The 13,679-nt window shown below is 36.9% G+C and overlaps 1 protein-coding gene across 2 annotated transcripts in view; it reads right to left on the bottom strand.

The window, feature by feature from the left end:
• Nucleotides 1-13,679, bottom strand: part of NCOA2 (nuclear receptor coactivator 2) — a 174,856-nt gene that overhangs the window by 56,616 nt on the left and 104,561 nt on the right. For both annotated transcript variants that reach the window (XM_004679812.2, XM_012723016.1), the window contains exons 4-5: nt 5,806-5,909; nt 1,923-2,100 (exon numbers count right to left, since the gene is read on the bottom strand). In XM_004679812.2, the coding sequence (XP_004679869.1) occupies nt 1,923-2,100; nt 5,806-5,909 (282 nt within the window). The remainder of the gene's footprint in view (nt 1-1,922; nt 2,101-5,805; nt 5,910-13,679) is intronic.

The raw sequence follows: 13,679 nt of genomic DNA, 5'->3' as shown, positions 1-13,679 counted from the left end.
AAAAAAAAAAAACAAAAAACTATTTCATATGTCTCCTATATTAGCATCAACACACTATAAAATTGTATCTATTATTTCAAGACAGAGATAATGAAAGACAGAAAAGATAATTTTGGGTGAAATACAGTAGATTAATCAAGTGAGAGAAATGAAGGAATGACTGGTTTTGAGAATCAAAAGTATTTATGGACCACCAAGTCAACTTATTTATTCCACAGATAAGCAAGCAGATGTCTAAAGATATGTTAGAAGAGCTGGAATCAGAATCAATCCTAATTCTCACTTTGGCATTCTTTTCTTGATGTTCTTTATGTTTTAACTGAAAAAATATAAGGGCCAATAGGACAGTGAAATAGGATTTAAAGGGGGAAAGGGGTGTTGCCGGTCACACTGAAAGCAAATACAGCCTTAAAGGTTACTAGTTAGAAAACACTTAAAGGACATCTAGGTATTAAGGTGAACACGGTGCTAAACTGCCAGCCATGAGGCTGCAGAACTGAAAATGGAATTGGATTTTTTTTCTAGGAAGACAAATGTACATATCAAGCTAACTTCAAGAAATTACTGTAAAATTACAAAAGGAAGCTCAGCTAACTTTATACATCTATGCAGACATTTGGGGAGTTTATTTCGCCATCAGCATTCTTAAAAGCTTATTTACATAATGGAAACTATATAGAGTAATCAAAGAAGAAAGAATAAAGTTCTTATTAGCTCAGGTTAATAAGTAATTTGAAAGTCTAATAAAGGCACAATAGAAAGTAAGGTAAAGAGTTCTTTAGACAAGTGAATTAATAATAGTGAATTAACAAGTACAGTCCTTTGCAGAAGGCATAAAATTACTGAAGAGATTTGAAATTAATAGTTAACTTGAAATAAGAAATCCCATTTTCTTGTTCATTTACTAGAGACTATAACAAAAGAATCTCACATAAGCACTCATGTATTTTGTACTATTGTCATAGCGACTCTGAACAAAGGGTTATCATATCTTGACTAGCCCTTAAGGAATCTGGAAAGGACCTTTTCTTATTTACTATGGTAACGATAAGACCGACTTCACAGTTTTCAGAAAAAGAATAGAAATACTTGCTAACTCAGAACTTGACCTTACTCTGTGCTGAAATGTGTATTTCTTTTTATCAGTGAAGATGTTCTTATCATCATCAGTTTAAGTGAGAATATTAAAAAAAGAACTTAGTAAGTGGGAACAGCAATACTCCTGCGCAGCAATTAAAAGGTGGGTCCACGCTCTGAACCATCCACTATAAAATACGGTCCTTAATAATCACAAACACTACCTGACAGCAGCTCCAAATAAGAGGAAGTCAGGAACTCTGAGACAGAGTAGATGAGGAGGCAGCATCCAAGAGTAGACCCTGCAGAGTCCCCGAGTCCGTGAAATAAAGGGCCCTGTAGGGATCCCAGCTGGTAGTGCTGGAGCCTCTACATGCTACTTGTTCCTTTACATTTCATTTTTAGAATGTTGTATACACCCACATATTCTCCTCATATGTAGGACTCAGCTGAATTGCAAATGTCACATGACCTTCCATTTCTTAGATAGTCATGGAAGAAAAAGGGACAATGAGAGCTGTCTGACAGTGGACAGGGGGGAAAGGAAATTTCGCCCCTCTAAAACCAGGAAAAGAAACCCTATGAAAACAGGTGTCATATGACTAATGTACATCTGAATTATTTTCATGTATTTTAAAGATAGGCTCCCAGTGATCATTCATTCCAGGCTAGTATCTGCAGATGTCCTCTCTTCATGACTTCTGAACTTCAAAATATTTAACATAAGCATGTCCAAAAATTACTGGGTCATTTATGTCTCCAATTGACATAACAGAGTTTTATTTACTGCCCCCCCCACCCCTGCTCCACCCCAGGTAAAAAAAACGCAGCGGATAAACACTTACCAATTGACTTTGGCAGCAGGTTTTTGACAAATTCTGTGTGGTCCCCAACATGCAGGATGCTATACACACTTTTGTTCATCAGCTCTTCTTGGTTATACCTTAGGTATTGTGTCACATTCTCTGAGACAAACACAACATTGCCTTCCAGGTTCACTACAAAGAAGAACCCATCAAGGGCCTAAGGGAAAAGATAAATTGTGTTAGAAAGGAGGCAACATAAAATTACATGCAACTGTTAAAGAAGGAAATAATCCCTTCAGGGGAAACATAATTCACATGTGGATAGAAAATGGATCTTGCTCCTCTCCAAGTTCTCAGAAACAATTAACACATTTTTCTCTCTTGGTGAAATTATTCCATCTTAATCAGTAGAAGAGAGTCTATATCAGGGTTTCTTGTCACAAACTAAATGACAAACACCAACTCTGTTAATTTATCAGGAGATAATTATTGTCAAGTAAAAGTGTACAGATATTTATTTATATTTTAAAAGTAAGACTGATGTACTTCACAGGGCCCAGAACAACTTTTGTTACAAACCCAATATAAGAGAATTCAGTTGTACAGTTTCTGATGTACAATGCAAAAGAAGGGAAGGAAAAATGATAATTTTCCCTCAGTTTAAGGACAAATACCAAGAAAAAAAAAAAAACCAGAAAATTTCACTACCTCTAAAATTACCAGAGTTTAAATGAAAGGAATTCTTAAATGTCTGTTACCCTTTACTGATTGTTGTGTATAGGATAAAGGTCCAGAAAGTATATCCCTGTGACAAACTTCTTGGGGTCTCTGTTGGGGACATCACTTAGATGGTCACAACTCTTCTGAGACTGGAAAGGGATTTGAGGTTTTGGTTCATGAGAGTAAGAACTGGAAAGTAATTCTGTATACTTGTTCTAGAGAGGTAAGAGACAGGCTTTTAAATCACCCAGGTACCAGTAATACCTATACCAGAGGTACAGCCTCACTCTTCATTGTCACTCCAAGGTAGATTAGAGAAGGAAAGAAAAAATCTGGGATCATTTTAGGAAATAAATAATAATAAATAATATTGAGCATATTTACACCTCTGAGGGGCTGTTTCCTCTTTTCTAATTTATAGAGGAGGAAGCGACTAATGTTCAGAGAGTTTAAGTGATTTGCTTAAGCTCTTACAAACTGTCAGTGGTAGAGCTGGAATTTCAGTCCAGGTGGAGCGACTCCAAAGCTCAGGCTTTTAATGACTATGCCAAAGAGCACTGTCCTCCAATAGCTACCCTAGTCCACTTTCCTCCAGTGTTTGCCTTGGCGATATGAAGGCTGGCGGTCCAGTGAGTTTTTCTTAGCTCCTATGTCTTTCCCTTTTTGACCTTGCTTGTTCTGTGTTTTATGCACCAGACGAGTGATCAGGCCCCGAAAAAAAAAAGCAAAAACAAAAAACTTGCTATTGACGGCCTTACCACATGAGCAGGACCACCCTACTCTATCCAGTTTATGCCACAGTTTCTTCATGCATCTATTACTACTATTTTAACATGAATGTTACCTGAGATGTTTCCTTTTTTCCTAGTTTGTTTTTTCTTTAAGTTATTACAGGTTCTGATTTTATGAGCTTTTTTAGGATATATTCCATCTCTAATTCTATTCTCATTACAAAACTAAATGCTTCCTTGAATTATAACTGACCATTAGGCAGCTGTGAAAGCTCTTTAAAAAAAATTAGGTTTTAGATTTTTCTTAACTATTCTGTCGGGTTTCTCCCAATGATACAAACAATATGTAGGGCAAAGCCAGGTATACGTACGTGGCCTTTATAGCAGGTTAGCATCAACCTGTAAGTGTTATGTAAGCATGTGCACACTATACATGGCAGTGAGGAAATGGGGACAGGATGTCAGTTGAGCAGTTACATACTGCGTGGCCTTTTAAACTTGCTGTTTCAGATACACATCCAACAAGGACTTTCATAATTATATTACCTATAGTTCACTTTTAAAAACACATATAGCTTCCCACTGCTTTGTGTCGTGGTAAAAAGACTTAATTGGTAGCATACTATAATGGAAAAATGAAACTCTTTCATCTCATAAAACTGTGTTTTTTAAAAAATCTCAGTATAAATGCTCTGATGAAAAAAAGCTGACATTTGGTTTTGTTGCCTGGCAACCACTATGCTATGATGTAAGCATGAGTGTGCATCTATGAACAGCTCCACAAGAACAAGCTTTCTCCATTTAAGTTATTGCATGTAAATGGGAATGAAGATTTAAATTCAAACCTTAAGTCACTACTTTACTTCTTAAACATATTCAGCAAGAACCATTATACTAGTACTTGCTCAATTCTGAAGACATGGTTTTCTCAGAAGACTATTTTGAAGCAGCAAAAAATGAAAGGTTAGTTTGCTTTTATGAGACAAGGCCCACTGAAATCTAGCAATCTGATTTCTACAGTTAATAAACTTTCTTCCAAAGGGTTTGAGTCACAATCTTGTGGTGACCCCAAGAATTACTTTCTAGAAGACTCAAAAATCTTCCCAGGAGTTTCCACCCACTTTGATTTCCACCCTGATATAAAGAATAAACACAGATATAGGGGAATTTCCTAACTGTAATAACTTAAGATTACTATAATTTTTAAATCAATTTTTTCTGTAATTGAAATTTTTTTTCACAGAAAGTCATCAACTTTCTTTCATCTAATTCCAAATAGTCTACCAAGTTAGATATTTTTAACTGCTTCTAAGAACTAAGAGGGAAGTAGCACTCTGGCTTTCCACTGCCTTTCTGATTCTGGAAAATCAGGTTAAGTGTGTTTTTGCCTTGCTCCTGAACACTGTACTTGGATGTTTTCAAGCCAGTGATTCAAGAGAAACGAACAAGGGCCAACATGGAGTCATTTCTAGCCTCCTGTCCAGCAGGTCTAGCTCCAGAGAATGAACTGTGTCATTTCTACGCGTAAAGAATGGGTCAAATGATCTTTTCTGCTTACTTTCATCTAAATCCATGATAGATTCTCACAAAATTAAGACTTTGTAAAAATAAAAACTGCCTTACATACCAACTCTAAAAAGGGGCAATGATTGGTTATCCTGGTTTTATAATTCTCATTTCTTCTATTGTGGCTGCTGCAGCAAGTTAGCTGACTCTACGAAGACAATGCTTCAAGGCTTGCGGCCAGGCAGTTCTGAGCAGCTCATCACATCAGCAGCAGAGTAAATTATCCTGAGAACTGACATAATTTATGTCTCAGGGCTCCTCTGCTTCTTGTTATATATTCACTGACATTTTTTCTCTCATCTTATCAAAGCCTACATCTTGAATTTTAATTTTAGAATAGGTACAGCAAAGCACTTGGTATTTAACACTGTACTAGTTAATAAAAGAAGAAAAGCTGGACTTCACAAATTCTAGACAGGAGTCTGATCATAAAGCTTCCTCACATTAATAAAGAACAGGCAGTTAAGACCAATCATTACATTTGAGATGTAGGGAACTTAAAAGTTCCTTCTATCACTCAATTGTCATCTTTATTAGAACACAAATTTGAAGTGATATAAATAAAAACCATAAGCCTCTCCTCAAATTCTAACCTGTGGACAGGCATATGTACATGGATGGCATCTATATAAAAGTTTAATTTGGAAAACATTTCAAACAAAAATATATTACATCAGAATTTAATAGAACTTATGAACATGATTTTCCAAAATGAATGTTCAACTGGCAGTTAATGCCTGTTTATAAATTTAAAGTTTATTTCTAGTTAATTCAATTCTGTATAATTTCCTTGAGATGGATACATGGTGGAATCAGGTAGCAGAACATACACAGATACATTACAAGTGGCAATGTAAAGATGAACCGATATCAAAACATACAGAACCAAAGTGAGAATATGCTACCTCAAGCATCATGGGTCCCAGCGCATCCTTGTCGATGACTCCCTGTCCTGTAGATGATACATCCGACTTCTGCACTTCATCTATGTTGGCAGCTGCTGCTTTCTCTGCAACAAACATTAAGTTTGAATTAGATGGCAGTGTTATTTCAAGGACAGAGTGACACTGAAACATTTTTATTGTAATGACTTTTAAAACAGGGCCCTCCCTGGTGGCGCAGCAGGTTAAAGCACAGCACTAAGAACTAAAGCCATGCCAGCATGCCTTTGATCCCCACCCCGGAGGTGACCCACATGGTGCAGCAGACCTGTCCTGACCCGCCCTCTGTTCCCTCAGCAGTGTACTTTATCGATCTGCCTGTTCTGCTCCCTGCTCTGTCTCTGATGAATACTCTCACCATCCCTGCACCTCTGGACCATACCCCAGTTCTGTATGCATAAATAAATCTTTAAAAAATATATCAAGTGGATCAGATGTAGCTATAAAAGAGTCAGAGTATTTCCCTACTGCCACTGAATGGGAAAAATGCTGGAAGCAAAGCCAGAACATTGACTTTTCACCTCTATAACCTATGGCTCAGGTCCCCTTTTAGGGGATGAGTTTGGTGGTTTTGTTCTAGTCCCTGACAAATACTTTTTCAAGATTACAAAACTGCTATATGCTCTGGCACAATTAGTTTCTACTCAAGAGATTCCCCAAGCTAGAATAACAGAGGGTCTGTTGTTCAGTTTCAGTAGCATAGTCTGAGATACATTTGCACACTTTAATGGAGGGAATAAAAGAGCCCTCACCTGCTCCAGCAGCACCCATGTAGTATTCTACCACTGGTCACACTCACATTTAAAGTAGAGAGGGGGATTTGCCGCCCTGTCTTGTTTAAGGTGTGTAACCATTTAAGGCAGAGAAGGGGTACCCAGAGGACTTCAATAACTGCCTTTTTATCTGGGACAAGCGTACATAATATGTGCTCATGGATTAAAATGTGTGAAGCAGCTTTTAGATCCACAAGCTTGAGAAGACTTTCTACCATGGTAAAATCTCACATAAGAAATAGATGCATATTTATCAGTACATTAACAAACTAGTTATTTCAAGTACACTAAAAAAAGTTTAAGGTGTAATAGATACATACCAACAACTTGCTAGAAAACAGCACAAAAAATGTGTCAATTATTTGTACCTGCATAAATTACATACTTGTTTACACTGCATGTTATCATTGTAATCAAATGCAAATAAAACTGTAAATCAATTTACTACTCAGAATCAACCTGCTTTCATGACCTTGATAAAACTTTTTTTTCTGGTAAAAAAGACTTTATACACAGTATTTTGAAAATCTGTATAGCTTAATAAAGATGATAAGGAGTTATGCATGACCTTCAAATCCTGCCACTTCTCTCATGGAGGGCTTCCAAAGGTTATGTTTAACAATGGAGAAGGGAAGATAGCCCAGGGGGTTCAAGTCTCCATTCAGTCACTTAACAGAAGTGTGAAGCAGAGTAAGTCACTTCAGCCTTTTGATGGCCTTAACTTTCTTACCTGCCTCTGAATATCATGGACTGTGACAGGATTAAATGGGAGGATATATAAAACGTGCTTTAAGAACTATAGTTTGTAAATGTAACTATTTATATTTACTAGTTCTTCCTTTCCAAGTTCCACACGTAGTCGTTTCTTTGAAGATAAGCAGACTGTATCTGCTCTTTCAATTACTCTAGTGCATTCCCAACTCACTGCTTTAGATCTACATAATTGTGACCAGTTATAAAGAGAGCTATGTGTTGCCTAGAAGTCTTTACATTTCTACATTGTAAGGATATGTCAGCACTGATTTTTCTTTCTTGCTACCCTCTCTAGCTTGCCATTGTTGGTTCCTTTAATGCTGCCCTACCTGCAGGTTTAGACTCAGCCCAAATGCTCAGCCAGCCTTTACAGAAGAAAGGAACAGCTTAAGCTCTCCAGAGAATACTGTTCATCACCCCCCTGCACCCTGCTCCTGTCTTCCTAGAATCTTTTTCATTGTCCAATAAACCCTAAGTGCTATATACCTTCTGCTTTTGGCTCAGTCCCTTGGTAATGCTGTCGATTTCTGTTCTGTTTCCACTCACTTTCCTATCCACCAGTCCAGGGACAGGCCTAGCACCTGTCATCTGCTCTTTCACCTCATTTTCAGCACATATTTCCTCATGCCCCACCATCCGCACTGCTTTCTAGTAAACTGGGCTCATGTGCCTTTACCAGCCCTGCATGTGGTGGCCCCAGAAGGCCACAGCTTTAAGGATCGTTGAGTTTCATTAATACTAAATCTTATGATCCATATAACAGGTATTATATACTTATGTGGTCCTCCTGCATTCTTGTTACGATTTTCTTTGGTGTTATAATCGGTAGTGTGTAGGAGTAAGGTGTTAGCGTCTGTAGAATGAGTGATTCGCCTTTCTGCTCCCTCCTGACTATTCACAGGAGGCTCACACTCCCAACAGTCACATCATTCTGAAGCAGCCATGACTATCAAACTGGATGGTCTACATGAGAAGAAGACCCTGCGGTAAGAATCTGCAGTGGGAAGATGGCCAGGTTGAATAGGCTTCTGAGTGAGATTGTGACACATCTTCCCAGGAGGTGGTCCTAATCTCTCCACCTCCTGCAGTGAAAGTCAGGATCCAGTCTGCACAGCATTCTCTTCATTTTTTTAGGAATCAACAGGTGAGATGTAATTTAGGGTGAGGACCTAAAATTTAAATTAGACGACTTAGATTCAACAAAATCCGTATTTGTAAAATATGTATTACCAGAAGACTGGATTGAAAACTATCATCCTGAAAATTTGCTTGTAACAAATCTTTAAAAGGAGAAAGGAAGCAACTAAAAGAACGTCCCAGAGCAAGGGACGTTCTAGCTGGGAAGTCGACCAGTGACAACAGGGCCGGCTTGCTGTGTCTCCAGTTCATGCTACCCTGTGAATGTGGCATTAACAACACTCATGAGGTGAGAGTTTACACTTAGCTGAGCTGAGAGGGCAAAACAATTATATTTAAACTAAATGAGAAAAAAAGTTAGGACGACACTGAAGGTAGAATATGGCTGGGCATAGCTGAAATTATTTCACATACACTGTAAGTGAGTTGGCTTCTGTGGGATCTACCAGTGACTGGCAAAAGCAAGGAAACTAGAGGAAATGGCACCAGGTGTCTGGCTCCTGGGAAAATTTAGCCTGGATTTTGCAAACCAATGCTAAGGAATACTGGCAAAAAGTTGGATGAGCTAGAATCCCTTACTTCAATGAAAACACAAGTTTTCACGAGGTCACTTTATTATTTCTAAGAGAACTTTAAAAGATGTTGTAGTACTATTCATATATTTTGAGAGAATGAGAAATTTTTCATTATTCATAGAGTAAATATGAGACAAAGGGGAACAGATTTTGGGCTTTTCACTTCTGTTCTCAGTAAATGTCTGAATAAGGTACTTTGTAGTTAATTTGCCATCTATTGTTCGCTTCTGTATTGAATTTGTGCTTTGACCACTTCTCAGTATTAAAAGAAAAATACCAACATGCAGTGATAGAAAACACCAGAAATATGACTTAACTAATATAGCTGGAACCTAAATTAAACTTGCCATAATTTGTGTTACTGAAGTACTTTTCATGAAGTAACTACTACCTCTGTTCAATGTTCAGTGGAGCCCTGAAATTAAACAAGAGGAAGAGAAGGAGTCCTTTGAGATATACTATTATGTTAACAGGACATATACTGGTATCTTGATAGAACATTTCAGTAATGAGTATGCTATTTTCATGTACTGGTTATAAATAAGCCTAAGTCCTTAGATATATTTATACTTTTGCAAGTACAACACTGCTATACTAAAACACACTATTTAATATTTTTAAATCTAGCAGTTTTCTCAGTGGTCACAGATTATATTTACTTTTCTATATTTGCATCCATTAACCCTAAAAATATATTCTGTCATAAAAATATCCTTCAGTAACTTCGACAGTAGAAAGATCATCCTGAAGTTTAATATGATCAAAATCTTACAAAACCTCTTTATCACAGACTCTTATATCAGAGAAGGATGGTAACATTTAAATTTCAGAACCTTTGAAAAGCTCTCCCTGCATGCCTTGATGTCCATTTCTCTCTCTTGTACCTTAACCATTAAAGGTCTTTTTAGATAAAGCATATAACCTGAGAGTAACAATGAAAATAATAATTCAGCTTTTTTCTTCCTTACTCCCCAAAAGATAAAAATATCATAAAATAGCTATGACCCTTTTAACAGCAGACTTTTACAAAAGCAAAGCCCTGAGCAGAGAGACTAGCCAAGGACACCTCTATAATCTTTCTTTGAGTGTCCCTTCCCTCCTGGGTGGTGGCTTGGAGAGCAAGCCCATCCAGTTGCCTCTTCCATTTGCCTGCACTCCAGAAATCGAATACCAATTAATTAGATTTCCAGTTTCAAAGCAAAGAACAAAACCCCATCTCTTCAGGGACCATGCTAAGATGAGTCATACCACAAACTGGAAGAAAATCATTACTATTATATTCCATATACTTTTCAAAAAATAATTATTCACATTTTCTCTCAGAACAAAAGGAAGGTGAATAGGGAAACATTTGACTGATCTCTAGAAATACAAGTTATTTAAAAATACAAAGGAAAACATTTTTTTTTTGAAGCAGCTGTATTAAATTGCTTTTTATCACTGGTATCCACCATCATACATTTGAAAGTAAAATTGAAGTTTTCTGCTAAGAACAACAAATCACAAACTGTGATTTTAGGAAAAAAAACATGTTTTAAAAAGTACAATTAGCTATTTGTAAATTATGAGGTGGTACTTAAAAAACTTTACATTTTCTTCTAAACATCATTTATTAATTTTTGGTAACTTAACAAATCTTACGATATTAGGAGGTCTTGTGTTTATTTGGCAACTGACCTGAGAACAAATACTCAAAGGGCTTTCTACAAACCAGAAGAGAGTCCGATCTCCTCAAAGGGAGGCGGGCCTGGCTCGGGGCAACCATGTGCAGTGCCAACCACCGCTGATGACTTAGAAACCTAAATGCTGTCTAGTGACTGTGCATTAGAGGGACAGGGTGCTCTGGCAATTAGGGAAGATGTTCATACTTTCTCCATTTCTTTTTTTATCATCTAAAGAGACCGCGGAAATTTTGAGGATATTAAGCTATCTTTAAAAAGTCTGAATTAAAACAAATATCAACTAGTCACTTGGTAAAAATATGTCAACTGAAAGATAACCCACAGGGTATTTATAAATATATAGAAAAATCAGCACTGCCTGTGATGAGATCGTCCCTGCATATAAAGCTAAGTAAGAGTTCACGAGTTATTTTTACGTTTGGTCAAGTGTAAGGATAGCTGCCTTTTCTGAAGCAGCATTATTTAAAGCATTAGAATCCTTGACTAAAATGGAATCTAATATCTTATGCAGGTTTTATAATTAATTCCACTGCTTCAAAATGAGTAAAATCACTCACCCAGAAATCTATCAATTTTTCAGTAGACTGACGTCAAACACAAGTCTAATCACCTCCACAACAAATTTTAAGACTCTAGTGGGAATACATCCACAATTTCCATCTTTTCTTGCATTTAGGAACTGGATGATTTCAGGTGAAGTGACTGTCAAGCCTCATAGCAGCAAGACCCATGCAGAGCAGAGAAGCCATTGAAAGAATGACAGGCAGTTTCTGGCCAAGCAGTACACATTAAATATTGCAGGAAAAGTTATGTAGCTTCTCAAAAGGTTCTAGAAGGTAAAACCAGAGAATTATGCATCTGCACCCAACTAAAATTAGAAAAGCTGCCATATGGCTCTGTGAAGCCAGCAGCACATTCTTATTCATTAGGAAGCATTCTGCTAACATAAAAACACAAGGCCCTTCCTGTGCTCTCCAAATGTGTTTATCTTTTCAACATTAATGCACTATATATCATCAGGCTGCTGAAATCTCCTGCCGTGCATATTAAAAACACGCAGCTGCACTTTCTTGAGTAGTGGGAGGAACCTAAGCCCCAAGTTGCCTCCCTCTCTTTCTGACATTGAGCTTCTCGTTAATGTATCATGGCTTCTCTTCAGCATGAAGAATGGCAAAATTAACCATTCTCAAGGCTATCTACACCCAGGAAAAATCCCCTCATTCAGTACTTCAGGGAAGGCAACACCCTTGGTTTCATTTTCCTCAATGGTAAGGCATGACTACTTAAGGTGAAAAAATAATCATGAGACATATAGCTCCTACTTTTAAAATTACTGTATTATAAGAGAAAAGACAGTAACCAGAAGACTCTGGGTATAAAGGCCAGAAAATGCTTTTGTTCTAGAAACTCTCCATCACTGAACCTGCTATTGTCAATATATAATTTTATTTAGTATTCCATATATATCCTACGAACACTGAATTTATTAATATGGAAAAGTGAATAGCTTTTTGTAGTAAGTCATGTGAGTATATAACAATTCATTCAAAATCTCTTTCTTTTACATAATCTATGCTTAAAAAGCACATCTGCTTATCACAGAAGAGAAAAGAATCAGATACAGAGTAAACCATATAGATACTGACAGAAACCTTTTAAATCCCTGGAAACATGGTTTCAGAAGCAAGGCAAGTTAATCACCTGAAAAGCAACAAGTACATGTTATTAAACTTATTATGTCAGCATTCACTCACTCCCCAATGTGATAATGGTGTGTCTCTGTTTGTATCTTCGACAGTAATGGAGTACTGAAAAATGAAGGCAAAATAAAATATGAAAACTGCTTATTTAGAGTTAATTCTAACTCACTGGGCTCTGCTAGCTGTTAGCAAAGGCTTTAGGAGTTATCTGAATAAGGGAAGTGAAGAATCATAATTTGTTTAGACAGATGACAGGTGAGATTGAGACTAGATGAAGGCAGGGAAAAAAAAATCAGAAGGTAGGAAAGATATGAGTGAGGTAAAGTTCTAATTCAGCATCAATTCAGGATATTTTAGGGAAGCCTTTCAAAAGACCAAACTGTAAAAATATTTTATTTCTTTTAAATATATCTGTATGTGAATTATCGCAGCAGCTTCAAGTTTCTGATGAATAAGGTACAAGGTGGAAATAGTAGTTATTTCTAAAATCATTTTAAAGACTTCCGCCTAAGTATTTTATCTTCCAAATCATTATTCTCCTTATGCACATATCAAATCTCATCTCTCACTATTCCTACCTTACACCCCAACAATATTTATTTGCCCAAATGCAGCCTACCAATTCAAGGATTTTCTCAAACTCTTCAGTGTGTGCAGATGCCCTTTTACCCACTGTTCCTTGGAGACCTTATCATTGTTCCAGAAGCTCATCACAAGCCAGAAAGAACAGCACCTTCCTGCAGTGTCCTATGTCTACCCCATTTACCCTGTTTTGAAATGACTGATCTCCTTTTATATCAGCACCTCTGATGGCATTGCTGGCTCCTTGGCTACAAGAATGCTTGTTTTATTCTTTGGCTAGTACCAATAATGAGTGCTCAAAATTTTTCTTTCATACTGAGAAATTTTATAGCTAGCGTCAAAATGTAGTATAGTCAGAATTAAAAAACTGCCTCTTTAGAGGGATCTGATCTAAAAAGCTTTACTATGTATTTAATATAGTGGAGGTTTATTTGAAGACCCTGATTTTTGTAGTCAAAGGATTAAGTAGAAAAAGAATGGGGGTGGGAAAGGCTAGACCACATGTGCTAAGAGCATCAGGATAATTCCTGTGGTGCTCTGGTCATTGGCAATGAGGAAAACCAAAATGAGATCAATTTTATTAATCCAGATTATCATCCAGGAAGTTATAACCTGTTCTGTAAAAAAAAAAAAAAA

Source organism: Condylura cristata, unplaced genomic scaffold, assembly GCF_000260355.1.
Source record: "Condylura cristata isolate star-nosed mole 26May11 unplaced genomic scaffold, ConCri1.0 scaffold00009, whole genome shotgun sequence".
Lineage (NCBI taxonomy): Eukaryota > Metazoa > Chordata > Mammalia > Eulipotyphla > Talpidae > Condylura > Condylura cristata.
Note: the sequence above shows the minus strand (reverse complement) of the source record. Positions and strands in the feature narration are given on the sequence as shown.